This window comes from Lithobates pipiens, unplaced genomic scaffold (assembly GCF_037356315.1).
Source record: "Lithobates pipiens isolate NorthernLeopardFrog02 unplaced genomic scaffold, aLitPip1_a1.2 Scaffold_18, whole genome shotgun sequence".
In the NCBI taxonomy this organism is placed as follows: Eukaryota; Metazoa; Chordata; class Amphibia; order Anura; family Ranidae; genus Lithobates; species Lithobates pipiens.
Window position 1 is genome coordinate 296,399,219 of NW_027507758.1, and position 22,864 is coordinate 296,422,082.

Here is a 22,864-nt window from a genome sequence, read left to right on the forward strand (position 1 = left end):
TATTTTTTGCGATATAAACGTAAAAAGACCGCAAATTTTGAAAAAAAATATTTTCTACTTTTTGTTATTAGAAAAATCCAATAAACTCAATTTTAGTCATACATTTAGGCCAAAATGTATTCAGCCACATGTCTTTGGTAAAAAAAAAAGTCAATAATTGTATATTTATTGGTTTGCGCAAAAGTTGTCACATCTACAAACTAAGGTACGTTTTCTGGAATTTACGCAGCTTTTAGTTTACGACTGCCTATCTCATTTCTTGAGGTGCTAAAATGGCAGGGCAGTACAAAACCCCACCAAATGACCCCATTTTGGAAAGTAGACACCCTAAGGAAATTGATAAGTGGCATGTTGAGCCCATTGAATATTTTATTTTTTTGCCTCAAGCGATTGAATAATGACAAAAAATAATTTTTTTTTTTTTTTTTACACAAAGTTGTCACTAAATGATATATTGCTCACACATGCTATGGGCATATGTGAAATGACACCCCAAAATAAATTCTGCTGCTTCTCCTGAGTACGGGGATACCACATATGTGGGACTTTTTGGGAGCCTAGCCGCGTACGGGGCCCCGAAAACCAAGAACCGCCTTCAGGTTTTCTAAGGGCGTAAATATTTGACTTCACTCCTCACTACCTATTACAGTTTTGAAGGCCATAAAATGCCAAGATGGCACAAAACCCCCACAAATGACCCCATTTTAGAAAGTAGACACCCCAAGCTATTTGCTGAGAGGCATGTTGAGTCCATGGAATATTTTATATTTTGCCACAAGTTGCGGGAAAATTACAAACTTTTTCTTTTTTTTTTTTTTCACAAAGTTGTCACTAAATGATATATTGCTCACGCATGCCATGGGCATATGTGAAATGATACCCCAAAATAAATTCTGCTGCTTCTCCTGAGTACGGGGATACCACATATGTGGGACTTTTTGGGAGCCTAGCCGCGTACGGGGCCCCGAAAACCAAGCACTGCCTTCAGGATTTCTAAGGGCGTTACAGTTTTGAAAGCCATAAAATGCCAAGATGGCACAAACCCCCCCCCCCAAATGACCCCATTTTGGAAAGTAGACACCCCTAAATTTAGGGGTACACTAGTGAGACTAGGTAATAAATGGCGGGTGCCCTGAAACTATAAAAAAAAATAACTAACCAACGTCACCTGTAACAGTTATATGGTGATCACTGGTGAAAGGGTTAACTAGGGGGCAATCAGGGGGCTTTATGCGGTAGTATATGGGGGTCCCTGGCGCTATAAAAAGCTGCGGCGAACCTAAATACCTACCTGCCTAACTAGCGTCACCTGTGACACTAATACAGCGATCAGAAAAACGATCGCTTATTAGGCTGGGTTCACACTGGAGCGATGTGGGAACGCCACGAATGCCCGGCGGGTTCCCGCATCACATGCCTCCCGGCGGCAGTTCACACTGCCCTATGCGAACTGCTGGGAGTGTCAGTGAAATGTTAATGACACACCCAGATCAGTTCGCATATCGCAGTGCGATCTGCAAACTCGGATCGCATGGTGTGAACACCTATGCGATCCGATTCTGCTGCGGACCAAAAAAAGGGTCCCGTGCGAGTTTGCGGCGGGTGCGACACGAATTCAGCCATACTATCTGTATGGCTGAACTCGAATCGCACAGAGATCGGATGTGATTTGCACTGCAGTGCGGTGCGAATCACATCCGTTCTCATAAACCGCTGCAATGTGAACCCAGCCTTAGTGACACTGGCGACGGGGGGTGATCACGGGGTTAAACCTTTATTGGGGGGGTTAGGGGGGTACCTTAGAACTAAAGGGGGCTAACCCTAACTGCCCTAACAGTTATTACAGTCACAAATGACACCCGCCGGGTGATCAGGGGGTTAAACCTTTATTAGGTAATAAATGGCGGGTGCCCTGAAACTATAAAAAAATAACTAACCAACCAGCGTCACCTGTAACAGTTATATGGTGATCACTGGTGAAAGGGTTAACTAGGGGGAAATCAGGGGGCTTTATGCGGTAGTATATGGGGGTCCCTGGCGCTATAAAAAGCTGCGGCGAACCTAAATACCTACCTGCCTAACTAGCGTCACCTGTGACACTAATACAGCGATCAGAAAAATGATCGCTTATTAGGCTGGGTTCACACTGGAGCGATGCGGGAACGCCACGAATCCGTGGCGGGTTCCCGCATCGCATGCCTCCCGGCGGCAGTTCACACTGCCCTATGCGAACTGCTGGGAGTGTCAGTGAGTGCGATCCGATTCTGCTGCGGGCCAAAAAAAGGGTCCCGTGCGAATTTGCGGCGGGTGCGGCGCGAATTCAGCCATACTATCTGTATGGCTGAACTCGAATCGCACAGAGATCGGATGTGATTTGCACTGCAGTGCGGTGCGAATCACATTCGTTCTCATAAACCGCTGCAATGTGAACCCAGCCTTAGTGACACTGGCGACGGGGGGTGATTACGGGGTTAAACCTTTATTGGGGGGGTTAGGGGGGCACATTAGAACTAAAGGGGGCTAACCCTAACTGCCCTAACAGTTATTACAGTCACAAATGACACCAATGCAAAAAAAAAAAAAAAAAAAAAAAAAGCAATTGGTGTCACTGTGACTGGGGGGGCAGGGGTAATTGGGGGGTGATCGGGGGGTAAAGGGGGGGTGTGAGTGTGCCTGGCATGTTCTACTGTGTAGTGTAGTGCTTGTGCAACTCACCGATGCTCTCTCCTCGGTGCCGGAACGAAAAATACCGACACGGAGGAGAGAATACATCACTTCCTCTCCTGTGTTTACATTACAGGAGAGGAAGTGATGTCACCGGACATTTTCATTTGTCGGGAGCGATCGCGAGGGGGTGGCCATGAATGAATGGCCGCCCCCTCGTCCGGGATCGCTCCCGAACTAATACCGACCGCCGCAGGCACCGGGCGGGCAAGGACGTACATGGAAGCCCTTATGCCTGCCCGTGCCATTCTGTCGACGTACATCGTCGTGCGGCGGTCGGCAAGTGGTTAAGCATGTTGGTCAGCATTTCCTGCCATTCAGTTGGGTCAAATGATAAGCCTGTGTCAGTTTCCCATTTAAGCATTGGTTTGGTTTTATCATCTAGTGTAGTCTCTATAAGTGAGCGGTAACTTTTATTTATTTATTTATTTTCATTCAGTTGACAGTGGGGAAACCCGCTGATAAGTCATTGGTTCTTAAGGATGTGGAGGTCAGCTTCCCGGCCCACTCCTTAACAACCAACGCAGAATTCGAATCAGTAGATCGATTGTTCGACCGATTCGAATCATTCTGTATATTTGGAACTCGTTATAAAATAAAGAAACCGAACAAAACTAAACAATTTTTTACGTTCTGCACATGGATAGTGACTTTGGAGCAGAAACAAAACTATCACATTGTTCAAAGCCAAAGTCACACTCCTCCAAAAGTAACATCAAGTCACAATGAAAATCTCTCAATTTTAAAGTCTCACAAGTGTAAATGGTGCCTTGGTGCCCGTTCACACCAGAATGTGTTCCAAACTCACTGGGTGTGCAATCTGTTGTGTGTGTGTCAATACACATTCTAAGGACACCTCAGATGCAGATGACGGTGCCATGCGATCTGGCTGCAGTGCTTTTTAAAAGTAGTGCATGCACTAGCTTTGGTGCAATCCAGTGCGACGCCCATTTAAATGAATGGTCTGAAGAACGGCTCCCACACTCGCAAGCCCTCAAAATCCATTCACAAAATGCGAGCAGGCAAGTGGATTTTTTTGAGGGCTGCACTACAGGCCACCTCATCAGGGAACTCTAGCTTAACATATCACATCCTGAAAAATATCAAAGCGTCACTACAATCCTTGACCCTTATAGACTCCTGGCACACGGTGAATCCAGTGGGTAAGGATTACGCTTACTACTCTGCACCCCATGGAAAAGCATACCGGCATTGATTAAGTTTTCATTACGCAGAAAGACTTCCCAACCTTGCTTGGCACCTGAATCGGCAATCAAACATACTCTGGTCAGGCGCCTATTTCACTCGGTTTGACCTCTCCTGAATTTCATATTAAACCTTTTATGTGGAGACTAACCCAATCTATATTAATGGATCCTGACTCACTCCAAAAAACAACCGAAACCCTACATAACTATTTCTCTGAAAACTGCATGGAAGACCTTTCCCCTTTTTACAATCTGGAAAGCGCATAAGTATGTCCTCAGAGGAGAATTAATTAAATTGGGAGCCAAAAGCAAATGTAAATCAGAACGAAAACTTACCAAATTGGCTACTGAGCCAAATTGGAGACACTTTGCAAGCTTCTCCTTGGGGAAGCAATCTGCTGTGGAACTCCTGGAAACACAAGAAAGACTTCAGGATTTACTAGATTTAATCTATTATGAACATGGGGATAAAGGGAGGGAAATGGCTAGAGCCGTAAAAAAAAGCCTCATGAGCATCTAATATTTTGGCGATTAAGTCACAAGACGGTACTCTACATAACTGCACAGACAAAATTGCAGACCGTTTTCAAAGATACTTTCTTTCATTCACTGACTGACACAGCTCCATTAATCTTGACCATAGGGTTATTACGCCACCTTCAGAAGAGGATTAGGCAGAACATGTTATACATGTGGAAAAAAAACAGAACTTTACAGTTCCGCCCAGGGGTTGGTCCCTCTGGTAATAACTCCTCAGCCTGCTTCCTGCAGCTCAGTTTTTTTTCTAACTAGTGAAGGAGATGGACCTAGGCTCCCTGCGGGACCATCGGTCCTGGGATTTTTTTTGCTGGATATTTGCCTTTTCTGCAAGATGCAAGATCCTGTGATCTGCTGTCAACAGCTGGCTGGGTGACAGGCTGGATAATCTAGATCCCTGTAGTCTCCCCAGCCTGGCCATCAAGTGTGTGCAGACCCTAGCTACACGCTGGGTCGGCCACGACATGCCCCTCAGGCCCCAGGGGTGGCCAGTGAGCGCAATGCTCCGGGGCACAAATATGAACGGACTACCGATGTCCTTGTCACAGTGTGCCGTGGCCAGCAGCCACCCCGTACAGCTCGGTGAGTGGGTCTGTGATGGGATGTCCCCAGCTTGTCCAGATGGTAAGTACAGCTCTCACTTCCTTGGTGGGATTGAGCAGCTGGGCATTCCCTGGGAGGTTGATTAGAGGGTCCCTCTCTTCTCTCCCTGTCCCTATTTTCCCGCCCCCTGTGGGGGATGTTGCATGATGGGCTGCTGTGTGTGTACCTGTAGCCAGGGGTCCCTTTGGGGGCTCTCACCTTGGCGGGCTGCGCTAGGCGTCTGTGTCCCCGGGTGTCTGTGGTCTCCCCGCTGGGTGTCTGGAGGTCTGCATGTGCTGATCGCCATAGCGCTGTTCTGCTGCCATTTTCTCTGTCCTTTCACTGTGTACAATTGTTTGATGGCCATTTTTGGTGTGCCTCAGTGGAAAGTATGGTCAGGGGACATTTTTCTGTTGCTTGGCGGTCATTTTCTATGGGATTATGTCCTTTATACAGGGCAGCCGGAGGCTATTTTGTTGTAGTCCAGCGTGGTTTTGTCAGGACTGTCTTAGCCCTTCCTTCGCTGGGCTGGCTGCTCAGCTGTCGGCTAATTGCCAGCTCTCTTCTCTCTCCACGGTTACCAGCTGTTCCTGATGATGCTCCTCTTACCTGCCTACTTAAAGCCTTCCAGCTCACTTCACCTCTGCATTCGCCTTGGTCACATCACTAGAAACCATCTCCTGCGGTTTGTTTAAAGACTGGCTTGCTGACATCCCTTCTGGCTCCTTATCCTGCTTGCTGTTGCTCTACTTGGATCCCTGACTTCCTGATCCTACATTGCCATTTATCCTAGAAGTTGATGCTTCTGAGACTGGAGTTGGCGCCCTTCTGTCTCAACGTCCTAGCGCTATGCATCCGTGTGGCTACTTTTCCAAGAAATTGTCACCTGCTGAGTGCAATTATGAGATTGGTGACAGAGAGCTGTTGGCGATCATTTTTGCCCTGAAAGAATGGAGACATCTCCTTGAAGGTACCACTGTGCCTGTTCTTATTCTTACTGACCATAAGAATCTTACATTCTTGTCTGAGGCTAAGCGACTCTCTCCCAGAAGGGCGCGATGGGCTCTTTTCTTGTCGAGCTTTAATTACATTCTCATTCTTACCCGGTACTAAGAATGTAAGGGCTAATGCCTTGTCACAACAATTTTCCTCCACTTCCAAGTCTGTTCCGGTTCCTATGATTCCTCCTGATCGTATCTTGGTTACGGTTCGCACCAGTCTTGCTTCTCCTTTGGGTGACAAATTTCTTTCTGCTCAGGTCCGTGCTCCTCCTGATAAACCTTGTGACCTCTGCTTTGTCCCAGAGATTCTCCGTACTGCTGTGCTCCAGACTTACCATTCTCCCAAGGCAGCTGGCCATCCTGGGAAGAATCCACTCATTTGGGCCATTTCCCAACAATTCCGGTGGCCTAGTCTACAGGGTGATGTTACTGCCTTTTGTAGCTGCCTGTCCTGTGTGTGCTCAGAATAAGACTCCACAACACCTTCCAGTGGGCCTGCTACAACCCATACCCAATGGAGAGAGGCCCTGGACTTACCTGTCTATGGATTTCAGTGTGGAGTTGCCCATCTCCCAAGGCAACACTGTTATCCTTATGGTGGTTGACCGTTTCTCAAAGATGTGTCATTGTATTCCACTTAAGAAGTTGCCCACCTCTAAGGAACTGGCTTCCATTTTTGCTCTGGAGATCTTTCGCTTACATGGGCTACCCAAGGTTATTGTCTCGGATAGGGGCAGTCAGTTTGTCTCCCGGTTCTGGCGAGCCTTTTGCGCACAGTTGGGAATCCAGCTTGCTTTCTCTTCTGCGTATCACTCGCAGTCTAATGGGGCCGCAGAACGAGCCAATCAGTCCTTGGAGCAATTCCTATGTTGCTATATTTCTGACCATCATAACTGGTCTGACCTATTACCTTGGGCAGAGTTTGCTCACAACAGTGCCTTGAATTCTGCCTCCGGACTTTCTCCATTTATGGCGAATTATGGTTTCCAACCTTCCATGTTGCCTGACTTGTTTGTTCCGCAGAGTATTCCTTCGTTAGAGGAGCATCTCTGTGGTCTTCATTCCACTTGGGTACAAGTCCAGGAGGCTTTGCGTCATGCTAATGATAGATACAGACTCCACGCTGACCGCAGACGCCTGCCTGCGCCTTCCTACCAGGTTGGGGACAGTCTGGCTGTCATCTCGCAACCTCTGGCTTTGTGTTTCCTCATTGAAGTTTGCACCTCGGTTTATTGGGCCTTTCCGTATCCTTCGCAGGATTAACCCAGTGGCTTGCGCGTTAGATCTTCCTCCTAGTATGCACATCGCAAATGTGTTTCATGTCTCCTTATTGAAACCGTTGGTCTGTAACCGATTTACCACCTTGGTGCCACGTCCTCACCCTATTCAGGTTGAGAACCATGAGGAGCATAAGTTACAATCCATTGTTTACTCCCGTAGGTTCCGTGGGTGCATACAGTACCTGGTGCATTGGAAGGGGTACGGTCCGGAGGAACGCTCCTGGGTTTCATCCTCTGACGTACATGCCCCTGTCCTCCGAGTTCCATAGACTGTTTCTCCTCAAGCCCAGTGGCCCTCCGAGGGAGAGTGGTCATTGAGGAGGGGGTACTGTCAGGACTGGCTTGGCCCTTCCTTCTCTGGGCTGGCTGCTCAGCTGTCGGCTAATAGCCAGCTCTCTTCTCTCTCCACAGTTGCCAGCTGTTCCTGATGATGCTCGCCTGACCTGCCTACTTAAAGCCTTCCAGCTCACTTCACCTCTGCCTTCGCCTTGGTCACATCACTAGAAACAATCTACTGCGGTTTGTTTAAAGACTGGCTTGCTGACATCCCTTCTGGCTCCTTATCCTGCTTGCTGTTGCCCTACTTGGATCCCTGACTTCTGGCCTGGCTGACTACACGATCTGATTACTGGACTCTGGCTATGCTTGACTACGCTTTTTTCTTTTTACCCTTTTCTTTTTATTGTTAAACAAGTGTGATTTAATTGTACTTCTGTCTCAGTCTGATTCATGGTTTCTGACAGGTTTTTATGCTCCACGCTGGTCCCTGCTACTCAGAACAGCGCTGTTTTTCACTCGGGACACCTGGAAGCTGATACTGGACACAGGCACCTGTAACATGAACGGCGCAGCACTTAGTCAGGGTGGTGAGCCCTGCGGTGGGTGCCCCTCAGTCTGCAGCAGCAGGAGGGTGGGATTGTGCACCTGTCCTAAGTCCCCAAGGGTGGCAGACAGGGTGGGTCAGCATGGCTTTAGAAACTGGTGTTTCTTCCCCAGAACTGCCTGCAATTGCAACCGGCTCGTCTGCAACGAGTCTGCATCCTTTGGATGCTTTGTCGGAGGTCCTTGAAACATTTGTTGCCGGGGTGCAGGTGGTGTGTGGGCGCAGCACTTGCGTCGCAGACACTTACTGATTGGGCAAAACTTTTGCACCGCGAATTGGAGAAGCAGCATGCTACTCCCATCTGCATGAAACTAGCAGACCAGTTAGTGCACGGCCTTAAGTACATTTGTGACGCAGCCCTGGATACGCTTTCCATGCTCTCCAGGGTTTCAGTGTCGGCAGTGCTGCTGAGGCGCCGGATTTGGCTAAAATGCTGGTCTGCAGACCAGGCATCTAAAAAGCCTTGCCGGATCTATCCTTCCTTGGTGAGCGGCTCTTTGGATGACATTATTAAGAATGTCACAGGTGGTAAGAGTACCTTACTCCCACAGGCCAGGAAGTCTAAGGAGCCACGCTGCAGGTAAGGGCCCTCATTTTCCGCTCAAGAGGCTTTTTCGTCTGTCCGGGACTTTGGCTAAATGCTCCCATTCCGACAGGACGACCTCTGAGGGACAAAAGCATCCCTGTAACCACAAGTCCAACAGATTCTTCCCCTCCAGCATACCCTTACTCCCGGCTTGCCGGGAGGCCCTATTGGGGGCAGTAAGGGACCTGCTAAACTGCCTGTTCCGGAGTCGGAAAGGTTCCAGGGGTTCTACTCCAATCTGTAGTCCCCAAAAAGGAAGGGCTACGTCCAATCTTGGACCCGAAAGCCCTCAATTGCTTTGTAAAAGTACAGAGATTCAGAATGGAATCCACTCGGTAGTCGCACTCCATCAAGGGGACTCCCTGGTGTCTTTGGACATCCAGGATGCATACCTGCACATACCCATATGCCTCAGGCATCAAAGGTTTCTGTGATTTGCAGTTGGGGAAGCCCACTACCAGTTTGTGGCTCTCCCCTTTGGTTTGGCATCAGCACCCCAAGTCTTTACCAAGGTATTGGCTCCAATTTTGACCTTATTGCGACAACGCGGGATTGTGATCGTAGGTTACCTAGATGATCTCCTCCTGGGAGCATCTTCTGCCTCAGAATTAAAACCATGCAAACCCTACAGGAATTTGGGTGGCTGTTGAACCTAAACAAGTCGGTGCTCATACCGACTCAGTGCTTAGAGTACCTAGGCTTACTGCTGAACTCCATGGAAGAGAGTTTTTCTCCCTTCAAACTGCTGATTCTCAGAACAGTGGTAAAACTATTGATGAACCGCTGGTGGTGATCGCTGAGCTTCTGCATGCGAGTCCTGGGTCTCATGGTGTCCTCCTTTGAGGTGGTACCGTATGCCCAGTTTCACACCAGAGTCTTGCAGAAGGAGATATTGACAAAATGGGACAAATCTCCGTTATCCCTGGATCAGCAGATTCGGGTGAGCCAGTCAGTCGGGGACTCCCTGCTCTGGTGGCTGAGATCCCCAGCACTTTGGTCCGGGAAGTCGTTCCTACCTCTACATTGGACAGTGATCACAACGGATGCCAGCCTGACCGGCTGGCGTGGAGTGCTAGGAGTACAGTCGACCCAGGGCCTCTGGTCGGGGAAGGAATCCAAGTTGCCGATCAATGTGCTTGAACGTCGATCGATCAAGCTATGCCTCTCCACATGGTCGATGAGACTAAGAGGGCATCAGATCAGGATCCAGTCAGACAACGCCATGGTGGTGGCATATGTCAACCATCAAGGAGGAACAAGAAGCTTGGCTGCAGCACGGGAGGTCACTCACATCCTTCAGTGGGAAGAGCGACATGTACTGGCCCTGTCAGCCATTTACATCCCGGGAGTAGAAAACTGGCAGGCGGACTACCTAAGTCGCCAGATGCTGGACCCAGGAGAATGGGCGTTGCAGCCAGAGGTGTTCAGGCTACTGTGCCTGCGGTGGGGCACACCAGACGTGGATCTCCCGGCCTCCAGTCTGCCGAGATTTGTATCCAGGACAAGAGATGGCTCCGTGGGGTCAGTACCGACTGATCATACGCCTTTCCTCTGCTAAAACTGTTACCACGTCTGCTCCGCAGAGTGGAGGCCGAGAGGTTTCTACAGCGAAGAGTAGACCAGAAATTGGCTTTAAGCACCATTAAGGGACAAATATCAGACTTGGCTGTTTTTTTTTTTTTTTTTCCCCCAACGACCAGTGGCGTCTCATTCTCTAGTGAGCACTTTTATTCAAGGGTCCGGCATGTAGTTCCTCCAGTGCGTCCACCTTTACCCCCATGGGATCGGAACCTGGGGCTATCGGCGCTTCAGAAACCGCCATTTGAGAACATCAGGGAAATCCCCTCCTTGACTTTTTCTCAGAAAGTGGTCTTCCTAGTGGCCATTACATCGGCCAGGAGGGTTTCGGAACTGGCGGCCTTGTCTTGCAAGTCACCCTATCTGGTTATACATAAGGATAAGGTGGTGTTGCGTCTGCAACCTTTTCTGTTGAAGGTGGTTTTGGCGTTTCACATCAATGAAGACATTGTGTTACCATCTCTGTGTCCTAAATCGACACATCCTAAGGAGGTGGCCCTTCATTCCCTGGACATGGTCCGGGCTCTCAGGGTATATTTGTCTGCCACGGGTCCCTTTCGGAAGTCACTCTGTTCGTTGGGGTAGCTGGTCCGAAAAAAGGTATGGTGGTCTCGTCGGCCACCATTTCTAGGTGGATCAGACAGACTGTGGTACAGGTCTACGCCTTGAAGGGGCAGGTGTCCCCCTTTCCTGCCATGGCCCATTCCAACAGGGCAATTGGAACCTCTTGGGCTTTCCGACATCAAGCGTCAATCGCTCAAGTGTGTAAGTCGGCGACTTGGTCATCCGTTCACACTTTTACGAAATTCTACAAAGTGGATGTAAGCGCATCATCTGATGCCTGCTTTGGCCGCAAAGTTTTGCAGGCGGCCGTGTAATGTTGCAATTCTGCTCTCTTTACTCTGTTTTAAAAAAAATAGTTACTTTTGAGTATTAATGCACTGTTGCATTGTTGACCGCAAGTTCTGATGTGGCTAGATAAGGTGGTGACTCCTCTGTTAGGGAGCACTTCTGCTTGTGGGTGAAGTATTTATGCTGTTCCCACCCCTCGTTATGATACTGCTTGCGGACGTCCCTATGGTCAAGATTAAAGGAGCTGTGTCAGTCAGCGAAGGAAAGAGAAAATAGTTTTTTTTGTACTCACCGTAAAATCCTTTTCTCTGAAGTTCCTGAAGGTGGCATAATAACCCTACAGTCAAGATTAATGGAGCTGTGTCAGTCAGTGAACTTCATAGAAAAGGATTTTACGGTGAGTACAAAAATCCTATTATTCTAAACTTTAGAATATCCCCCACATACACAAATTATTAGCTCTACAGGGGAATAGGAAACAATTAATTAAAGACTATTTGATACAAAGCGGCATGCCTACCCTTTCCAACGAAGTCCTTGGAGAATCCGATATCCTCAGAGGAATTCTTGTCTGCTATAAAAAACCTCAAAGCCCAGGACTAGACGGTCTTACGGCTCATTACTAAGATGTTTAGCAATATTCTTGAAACCCCATTAATATGTACGCTAAACTTCTTAAAGGACCCTCGACAAATTCCAAGTACATTCTTAATCGCGCATATGACAGTGCTTCCCAAACCAGGTAAAGACCCAACAGAATGCTCCAGTTACAGACCTATATCCTTACTCAATCTCGACCTGAAACTACTATCTAAAATTGTTGCCAACCGCTTATGCACATTTCTTCCGCAATTGGTCCTGAACAAGTTGGGTTCATGCCAGGGCGAGAGGCAAGGGACAACGTAACGAAGGCCTTTAATTTGATGCATCGCTGCCACAGAGCTCGTTTTGAAGACTTTCTCCTGTCAACTGATGCAGAGAACAGGGTGTTTTTACTAGCTACTTGCTCCCACATAGGCTTGAAAGCACATATGCTTACTTGGATTTCCTCACTGTATCAAGATCCAACGGCCAGGCTGAAGGTCAATGGCACCCTGTCGGAACCGGTCTTCATTAAAAATGGCACTAGACAAGGCTGCCCTCTGTCACCTCTGCTATTTATATTAACTTTAGATCCATTTATCCGCACAGTCAACATGACTGACTCAATTAGAGTTTTGCGATTGGCACTAAAAACTAAAAAAAAGAAAAAAAAAAACTGACCTTTTTGTTTTTTTACACAACCACATGTCTCTATCCCCAATTTACTGCAGGCTTTTACTATCTATGGCTACTTGTCCAACCTTAAACACTTCGCATCCAGGCCAATTCTGACATTTCTCTCCTACATGTAAAATTCATAATTTTTTTGCTAGAAAATTACGTAGAACCCCCAAACATTATATATGTTTTTTTTTAGCAAAGACCCTAGAGAATACAATGGCGGTTGTTGCAACTTTTTATCTCGCACAGTATTTGCGCAGCAATTTTTTGAACGCGTTTTTTTCAGAAAAAAAACTTTCATGCTATAAAAAAAAAAAGTAAAGTTAGCCCAATTTCTTTGCATAATGTGATAGATGAATATACGCAGAGTAAATAGATACCCAACATGTCACACTTCAAAATTGCACGCACTCGTGGAATGGCACCAAACTTTGGTATTTAAAAATCCCCATAGGCTTTCATTTTTTTTACTGGTTACATGTTTTGCGTTAGAGGAGGTCTAGTGCTAGAATTATTTCTCTCGCTCTAACGTTCGCGGCGATACCTCACGTGTGGTTTGCACACCATTTTCATATGTGGGCGGGACTTGCGTATGCGTTCGCTTCTGCGTACGAGCTCACGGGGACAGGGGAGCTTTAATTTTTTTTTATTGTTTATTTTACTTTTATTTTTTTAGTTTGACACTTAGGAATAAAAGTAATCAATATTTTTTTTTTATTACAAGGAATGTAAACCTCCCTTGTAATAGAAATATGGCAGATCAGACCTATTTACAGTGAGATATGGGGTCAATAAGACCCCATATCTCACCTCTAGGCTGGGAAGCCTAAAATAAAAAAATAAACGATCCTGGCTTCCTAGCCAAATCTGAGCCGTTATTTTGAATGCAGAGGCCAGGCGCGCGGCCCCCGAATGATCATAGAGACTCCGGGTATGATCTGGTCCGCCGGAGATCTCTATGGTATTATCCGGGGGGGCGGCAGATCCTGTGACTGACTCACCGATGGAAGCAGTAAGACGGTAGAAGCACCGGAGGGAGGGGGAGCGTCCCCTCCCGCCTCCCGTAAGAACGATCAAGCGGTGGAACATCCGTTATGATCATTCTTATGGTGCAGGGAATCGCCGGCTGAAAACCGCTGATATCTGAATGATGTCTGTGGCCTCAGGCATCATTCAGATATACCCCCGGAAAGTCAAGGACGTCCCTGGACGTACCTTGGGCGGGAAGTGGTTAAAATCAATTACGCCAAATAAGAAGCCCATGAATCTCGCCCTATCCCCGAGCACGGTTGGAAGGGAACAGAAGAACTCCTTTAAATGGGTACCACATGCGCTTAAATACCTAGGGATTTGGCTTACACTCATGCTGAACAATATTTTCACATATAACTTCAAACCGATGCTTCGTCAGGTTGAACAGGATCTTTCCAATTGGACACTTTTCCTGGTTTGGCAGAACTGCCATCGTCAAAATGACCATACTTCCGTGGCTTTTATAGCTTTTCAACACGCTACCAATTTACATACCAGCTAGCTTTTTTAAGCGGTTACAATCTGTACTGTGGAAATTTCGTTGGGCGCGCAAGAAACCATGTTTTAATTTACGCCTACTCATGAAACCTAAGGCTATTGAAGGCCTAGGCTTCCCAAATTTAAGGTTATACTATTATGTGGCACACTTGGCCAGAATTGTAGACTGGCATTGCCATGCTGCCAATAAAGACTGGGTGTCGTTAGTTCCACAGAACTCCCTCTAAAATTCTCTCCTTGGATCCCTTGGTCTAAATACCCCCTGGATCTCAAACCACATCCACTAATTGGGACAACCCTAAAAATCTTTCACAAATGTGCCCTGACATTCCATGAATCCACATCTACAGAGCCGCTTACATCGCTCTTCAACAACACAGATTTTCCCCCAGGCATGGGTTCGAAAGCTTTTACCACAAAATATGCTGCCCCTCTATGGGCCTCGCAGTGTGTGGACGCAGGCAGGAATTAAACATTTGAAAAGTGACCTCTCGCCTTCGGTCTTTGCACATTGGAACTATAGACAACTACGCCATTACCTTCTCAAAGGCAACCAAACTATGAATCTTGCATACCGTATATACTCGAGTATAAGCCGAGATTTTCAGCCTCTTTTTTGAGGCTGAAAGTGCCCCCCTCGGCTTATACTCGAGTCATCGCTGTCTGCCTGCTCGATCAGCGTGTCGAGCAGACAGACAGCGGACATTCTACCCTTCAAACGCCGCGCCTCCGCCTTCGCCTGTGATAGGCGGAACACTGAATTTCCCAGCAGCCTGTGTTCCGCCTATCACGGACATCGTCTCATCCTCGTACTACGGACGAGGATGAGACGATGTCCGTGATAGGCGGAACACAGGCTGCTGGGAAATTCAGTGTTCCGCCTATCACAGGCGAAGGCGGAGGCGCGGCTTTTGAATTTTAGAATGGCTGCCGAGGCGCCGACGAAGAGCGGTGATCCTGGCAAGGCACGGGACGGAGGCAAGGCACGGCACGGGACGGAGGCAAGGCACGACACGGGACGGAGGCAAGGAGGCAAGGCACGGCACGGGACGGAGGCAAGGCACGGGACACAGGCTCGGGACACAGGCTCGGGACCCAGGCTCGGGACACAGGTAGGCTGGACACACACACACACACACACACACACACACACACACACACACACACACACACACACACACACACACACACACACACGGACACACAGGGATGGATGGATGGAGACACACACACACAGGGATGGATGGATACACACACACACAGGGATGGATGGATGGATGGAGACACACACACACACAGGGATGGATGGATGGATGGAGACACACACACACACAGGGATGGATGGATGGAGACACACACACACAGGGATGGATGGATGGATGGAGACACACACACACAGGGATGGATGGATGGATGGACACACACACACACAGGGATGGATGGATGGATGGACACACACACACACACAGGGATGGATGGATGGATGGACACACACACACACAGGGATGGACGGACACACAGGGATGGACGGACACACACACAGGGATGGACAGGCATGTCTCACCCTCGGCTTATACACGAGTCAATAAGTTTGCCAGTTTTTTTGGGGGTAAATTGGGGGCCTCGGCTTATATTCGGGTCGGCCTATACTCGAGTATATACGGTACTTTGAATCTGTTTGCCGGGCTGGCAAATAGATTGAAAAAAACACCTCCCTAATGTACTCGCATCTCCAACAGGCTGATGCTATTAGTATTCGGTCAGGTTCAGAAGCCAATGGGAACCTGTTCTTCAAACACACTTTACAGAGATTCTCAATGGGAAAACACATGCGTTTTAGCACATAAATTCTCTATCAGCATGAGATTACAAGAAAAATCATACAAACTATTGTCACATTAGTACGCAACACCAGCGAAGATAAAACAATGGTACCTGTTGGCATCGGATCTGTGCTGGAGATGTGGAGAAACCAAAGGAGATATGCTTCATATTTGATGGGATTGCCCTAAAATATCCTCTTGAGCAAAATCTGCAAATTGATTCTCCGCATCAGACACGAAGATTAAGCTTACACCCGCATGTTGTCTTTTACATATTTCTAATTTCCCTTTGGGTAGCTACAAACGATCCCTCACCAAACACCTTCTGATTGCCGCAAAATCTTTGATCCCCAAATACTGGAAAATGTCGACAACTCCTTCCCTAAGAGAATGGGCCCACACAGTGAACCACATTTTGGAAATGGAAGAAATACTTGCTATAGCAAATGAAACTTCTGTCAAGTTCCATAAAACATGGCCTACCTGGTTCCAGTCCAAATATTCCATATTTTCCGCGTTTGATAGTCCAACGACAGATATATTAGTTCTGAGAAAGTATTTACCATATCGGAAATTTGACCACTATATATCTCTTTTATGTATCTGTGATACCCCCAAGGGGTATTCTTGACCCTTCCTTGTGTACTTATTTATTTTTCCTTTTATTATTTAGATCTCCTAGTGTCTCATTTTTTTTTCAGTTTTCTTTTCTTTATGTTCTAATGAAGTCCCCTGATTCTTATGCTGCTTGGAAGGGAAGGACTTTATCATCATAGTTAACAAAGATTCCTAATGCTCAATCATAAATGCAACAGTTGTTGAATACATTTAGTTTCATGATACATTTTATGTACTGAGTTCATTATATAACCATCAGAGTACAAAGCTTGGGCCTTTTTTTTTTTTCACCCATAGATTTTGATCATGAGAAAAGTGATCTGGTTGTTGACCATATTTTGTCTGGTCTGAACAATAAATGAAGCAAAGTATAGCGACAAGAAAATAGGCCCCCCTTATAATGATAAATAGTAGAAAGGCCCCTGTGCAGACAGCTAAAAACACTAATGGTATCAGTGGCTATCTATGAGAGGAAATGTGTTACTGGCTCCATAAATCAATCCCCCGTTACGCAAGGAACTCGTAGAAAACTGTGGAGAAGCCTTACAGAAGACATTTGCCAAATGCTGCCATAGTTTTATGTAAATCTGTCCTTCACCTCTTAAGAGGAACTTCATCTGTGCATGTGAAAAATAATAGTCCAGGCACAATTACTGGGGGGGTGGCTGAAAAAAATAAACTATTTGCTCAAAAGCTGGGGGAGGAAGCTTATGAGGTTAACTTCCATTTTCAGGTGAATGTCCACTTTAAACTATACAAATATAATTCTGGTTTGAAATTCGATAGATGTACATATCTGTGTTAGTTTGTAATGTACGGTATATTTTTTGTTTTTGTAGGTTGAGCTTAAATTCCCAGCACCTAATAAACCTGGAAATTATCAATACACAATGTTTTTAAGGTCGGATTCTTATATGGGTTTGGATCAGATTAAACCTTTGAAGGTAAAGCAGTCTATTTTCTTTTAATTTAAAATAGAGAATTTACTAATATTTGATAAGGTATGCATTGCAGTTCATTTCCAAACAAACTGTAGTTATGAAATTAAGTACGATTTATCTATTATCCATTTGAGATTTGGGGGTCATGGCTTGATGATGATTAAGAAACCTAGGGTTGTGCCGCCTACAGGAGAAATGGGACATTAGGCATATAGAAAACTGAGGACCAGCCCCCTTGAGGCTATAACCTCTCCCACATCACACTTGCCAGGTTTGCTTGGCATCCTTAGGAGACTGGATATTAGGGCTGCAACTAACGATTATTTTCATAATCAATTAGTTGGCCGATTTATTGTTTAGATTAATCGGTTAATAACCTTAAAAAAGAAAAATGGGTCAAATTGACGTTCATTTTCAACCAGTGACGGGAAAATTTGGAAATAATAGAAAACTTCTTGGTCAAAGGAGTTTTCAGACAGTGTATGTGGTTTTTGTTTAGAAATTAAGTGAAAATTTCAAACAAAATTCTTTCATTCAGCGAATGTACAAAGATTTTTCATCTGAATAGTCTCACCTGAAAATTGATCCGTGAGGCCAGCATAAGGCTGGGTACACACCTATGCAGTTTGCGTTTGATCTGTTTCTGCAGTGCTTTTTGCTGTGTGTTTTGATTTTTGCGCACGTGATTTTACTGCAATTTGCATTTTTTTGCTTTTTTTTTTGGGCAGATTAAAAACACAAATTGCTGCAAAAACATAATGGGGTTAAAAAGACTAAAATTAGCCCTTTATAGTACAAAAAAAAAAATCAAATCACTACTGGAAGGGGTTCATTTTTTTTATTGAACAGAGAGTCATATTTACAGTAGTGATTATATTGTTGTACTATAAAGAGCTCATTTTAGTTTTTTTTTAACCCCATTATGTTACTGGCCGATTAATCGATTATTAAAATAATAATCGATTATGAAATTAATCGATTCGTTGTTTCAGCCCTATTGAATATTACTTTCTCCTACTTTATTTTTTTTTTTTTTACTGAATTGTAAGATTTATTTCAGGCTATTAGCAGCTACTAGTAGATTCAGGCTGGTTATTGGAAATCCTGGAAGTTTTTTTTCCAGTTAGCCAAGACTCAAGGCTTTCCCAGTTTAAGTATACTGGTGTTCTCTCTGCGAAGGTTTTCACTGCAGAATGTAGGATCAATCTGTGTTCCTGTTAGTAAAGTAGTGTGCTTCATGTCACTTCAGTATAGCTTGAGATTCCGTGCAGTTATTAGTACCAGAACTGTGACAGTTCACCTATCCCTAAATCACCAATTTTTTTTTTTAGCTAAGTATTTTGAATTTTTTTGTTGGGTGAGCAGAAGCCAGTGGAGGGATCGTCAGAGGGGGGTAGCGGACATTGGACAGTTAGTAAGGTGGAAGAGTCTGGCAGCAGCATTCATAATGAAGGGGGGATAGTCTTTGTAAAGGTAAGGGGAGTTGCAGTTAGAAGCTTTGTGGTGTCGATGGTTAAGAAGGAGCGTATTTTGGAGATGATTGGATTTGGGGGCAAAAAAGCTTGTTCAGGATTACACCGAGCACCCTGGCAACAATAAAACCCTGGGTTGCTTAATTAAAAATAAAAATCCTTTGTTGTGCTATTTTTTGGTTTTCTTTTTTTTTTCTTTTTATATGACTAACTTTGCTTATTTTGGGCTAGATTATGGTTAGTTTTGGGCTGTTATTTACCTTGCATATGGCCATCCTGCCCACAAGTTTGCTTTTAAGGAAACCTTTCCCTAACAAATAGCAATGCGTTCTCTCATTAAGCATTGTATAGAGCTAACAGTTTGCTCATTTCCATAGCTGGAGGTTCATGAAGCTAAACCAATACCAGAAAATCACCCACAGTGGGATACTACCATAGAAGGTGACGATGACCAAGGAGATAGTGAAGGCTTTGAAGAAAGCTATGAAGAAGAGGAGGAAGATGAGGAAGATGATTAAACAAAGAAGGCAAAGAAAGGACTTCTCAGATTTGCACATGGTCATCTATTGGATATTGCAGCTATTCCATTCACCAGAGCCACAGCCTAGAGGTTTTTCAAGAAGTCAGTTTTAGTTAGTGTTTTGTATTGTTTGGCTTTACTCAAACAGACCCTTGCGTTGGGTTGAGGCCTAATGGATTTCTAAAGCCATTTAGTGCCCTTGGCTTATTTAAAAACATCTGTTTTGGTAAATTACAATGTCTGCGGTCAAAAACTGCTCATTTTTGCACATCAAGAGATCTTTTAAAAATATCTCCTGAGCTTAATCCAGAACTTAATTAAATTGATAATTCCATTTCAGTTTCGTTTTTCTCCTCCATCCTCTGACTTATTTCATTTTTTTTTTTTTTTTGGTGAAACATTCCACCAAAAATGTATATTGCCAGGGTGTTTATATATAGTATATAACACTAATAAAATGTTTGAAAATATTTTCTTTTTGAGAAAAAAAATCTTTTTAGCAGACAAAATATTTATCATTACCACTAGCAAGTCAATGCAAATAGGGATTTGGTAATAGTGGCTGTACAGGTAATGGGACCACAAGTGGCCGGAATGTTTGTGGTCTTAATGCAAAGATACTTTTTATCTTGAGCTGTAAGTGAGGGGCTAAATACTTCTGGAAAGTGTTAACATGTGGATAAGCTTTAGATTTGTGGCTGTAATAAGAAAAGACACACCAGCCTTCATCATGGGGGATGTGATATTTTTAAATTATGTATAAAAGAAAAAAAAATATTACTTTTATGACCTCTTAGTCTTCAAATCAGTGCCAAGCTCCTCTGTCTGTCCTGATGCTGTGACATCTACATTTGGAACATTCGTGCAATTTTGTTTTCTGTGTAGGTTCACTTGGCTTTCTACTGAAATTTTAAGAGCGGGGCTACACAGACATGGTTAGCTTGTATAATACTCAATAAACCAGTACACCATTGATGACTGTTTTGCATTTGTAATAGTGTGTACCTCTTTTGGCCTCCCATTGGGGAATAATTTTCTAAATATTTGCTATTAAACTGTATATAATTAGCATTTCAGGTGGTCTGTGATCCTGTATAACATACCTGAGTCAAACTTTCTTAGAAGAGAAATTGTATTGTTCCTGTGTTGCACACACCTATGGAACTTGTGGCAAGTCACATGCACTTTTTGCCCATTTAATTTTCGTGGGCAGACTCTCGGTTTCGAAAATAAATGCCATGTTTTTGAAAATGGGTTGTCACTTTAAATGCAAAATGGCATTGCGAAAGTCTTTGTAATGCAATAGTTGTGAATAAAATTTCAGAGGTTAACTGGTACTTGTTTGTTGTTATTATTAAGTGCCAGACGAGGATTAAGGCGCATTGGGCTTCAGTTGCCTATTCAATGCTAATTGTTTAACCATTTCCGTGCCTGGGCCTTTTTCCCCCTAATCCCCTTCAGCTCCAGAATATCTGTTTTTCTTCAGTGATTTCAGTGATGTCTCCTTTTCTGCACATTATACCCTTGGTATGCAGTCTACCTAATCTATTATACATTGGAGGTTTTTTTTTTTTTTTTCAGGCCAAATATGGCTTTAACCTAGTAACAGATTTGGATACAAATATTGTCTCCCTGTTTTTATTTGGAAATAAATCACAAACAATTAGAAAAAAAATGCATTTCATGTAATTTTTTTTCCTAATGCAAAGTTTTTGTAATATACAAACCCCAAAAATGTACACTAAAATATATAATCTAAAAAGAAAGTGGATTAACATCACACTAGTAAGAAGTATGTTTCATAACAGAATGCTCAACATTAACGTATGCATTTTATTTTAGGAGCGCTTTATTCTCTCTATTCTTTTTTTATTCTACATTGCAACATATGCAGGGGAAAATGAATGGTTGTAAACTATTAGTGTAACGCCAAGATTTCAATCTATTCATTTTTTCAGAAAATATAAATCGAATAAGTTGATAGAACTCCAAACATTAATAGTGTTGCCATAGACCAGCGTTAGTCAATGTTCACTAACGTATCTGTATAAATAGTGACAAAGGATATCGTGAATTAACTCGGATATTTTATAATTGATAGAGCTGCACGATTGTCAAGAATCGTTACCGCAATTTTTTTCCCCCGTTGCCATCTTGACAAAAGTGTTTCACGATTCTTTTTATGCAAAGAATACTCCTGAAGCCACAGCCGTCAAAAGAAAGGAAGAAAAAAAACAGTCTGCCAAGAATCACAACATTCTTTAGCAGTGGAACTTAAGTATAAACATTGTAATAATTTGTCAAAGGAATAGACTTAATATGTAAATGAGGAAAGTTTTTAACCACTCAAACACTAAACCTTTTTCTGACATTTGTTGGTTTCAAGTTCAAATCTTTTTTGCTAGAAAATTACTTAGAACCCCCAAACATATATATGTATGTATGTATGTCTGTGTGTGTGTGTGTGTGTGTGTGTGTGTATATATATATATATATATAATGTGTGTGTGTGTGTGTATATGTATGTGTATATATATATATATATATATATATATATATATATATAATATGTGTGTGTGTTTGTTTTTTAGTAGGGACCTTAGAGAATAAAATAGTTGTTGCAATATTTTATGTCACACTGTATTTGCGTAGTGGTCTTTCAAATGCAATTTTTTTGGGGGGGGGGGGGGGGGGGAGTTACTTTAATGAATTAAAAACAAAAAAAACTAACCAGTAAAGTTAGCCCAATTTTTTTTGTATAATGTGAAAGATTTATGTCACGAGAATCGCAATAGAATCTTGATCTTTTTATTCTAAGCAGAAAAATCGTGATTTTCATTTTGGCCAGAATTGTGCAGCTCTAATTGACAAGATGAACAACATCTCATGAGAGAGGCTCCATAGTTTCGGATGCAATGTAGTTCTTGTCGATTTGGAAGGGAAAACATAGCAGTTGTCTACTGAAAGCTCTGATGTAGTGGTCAGAAGAACGCCTTGTAGTGAAATAAAATGGTTTAATTAAACGATTGACTGTTAAGCCAAAATGGTGAGTGTTTTTAAAGTATAAGAGATGAAAAGGAGTCGAGTGCAGCTGAGGTGTGTTAACCTTTAAAATCTATATTTCTGATTTATTAATCAGAAGATATGATATGGGTTGAAAAGAGAATTCTTATTGACAAAGGAAAGGAAGGTTTAACATAACACCCTTTATTAGAGTAAGTTGCAGGTCTATATACACAGAAAATATCTATAGTCTAAGGTCTTACATCAAGGAAGAAAATACTAGGTTGTAATATAATATTTACATGCAGGAATACAAAGTATATTCTCTAAGACAGTATATTTAGTCACAAGCATACAAGCATATTTAGTTACAAGCCACACCTTAACCAGAATTACCCATCCTTACAGAGTTCCACTCGTGACCACTGCTTCCCAAAAAGAGAGTGTTCCCTTCCTTTGGCTT

General features: G+C 44.0%; 1 protein-coding gene across 1 annotated transcript in view; it reads left to right on the forward strand.

Annotated features, from left to right (window-relative positions):
- The window catches only part of SEC63 (SEC63 protein translocation regulator), a 108,898-nt gene extending 88,163 nt beyond the window's left edge, over positions 1-20,735 (forward strand). Inside the window, exons 20-21 of the mRNA XM_077487155.1 lie at positions 17,305-17,409; positions 19,256-20,735. Of these exons, the coding sequence (XP_077343281.1) occupies positions 17,305-17,409; positions 19,256-19,396 (246 nt within the window). The 3' untranslated portion in view covers positions 19,397-20,735. The remainder of the gene's footprint in view (positions 1-17,304; positions 17,410-19,255) is intronic.
- The last annotated feature ends 2,129 nt before the right edge of the window (positions 20,736-22,864 follow it).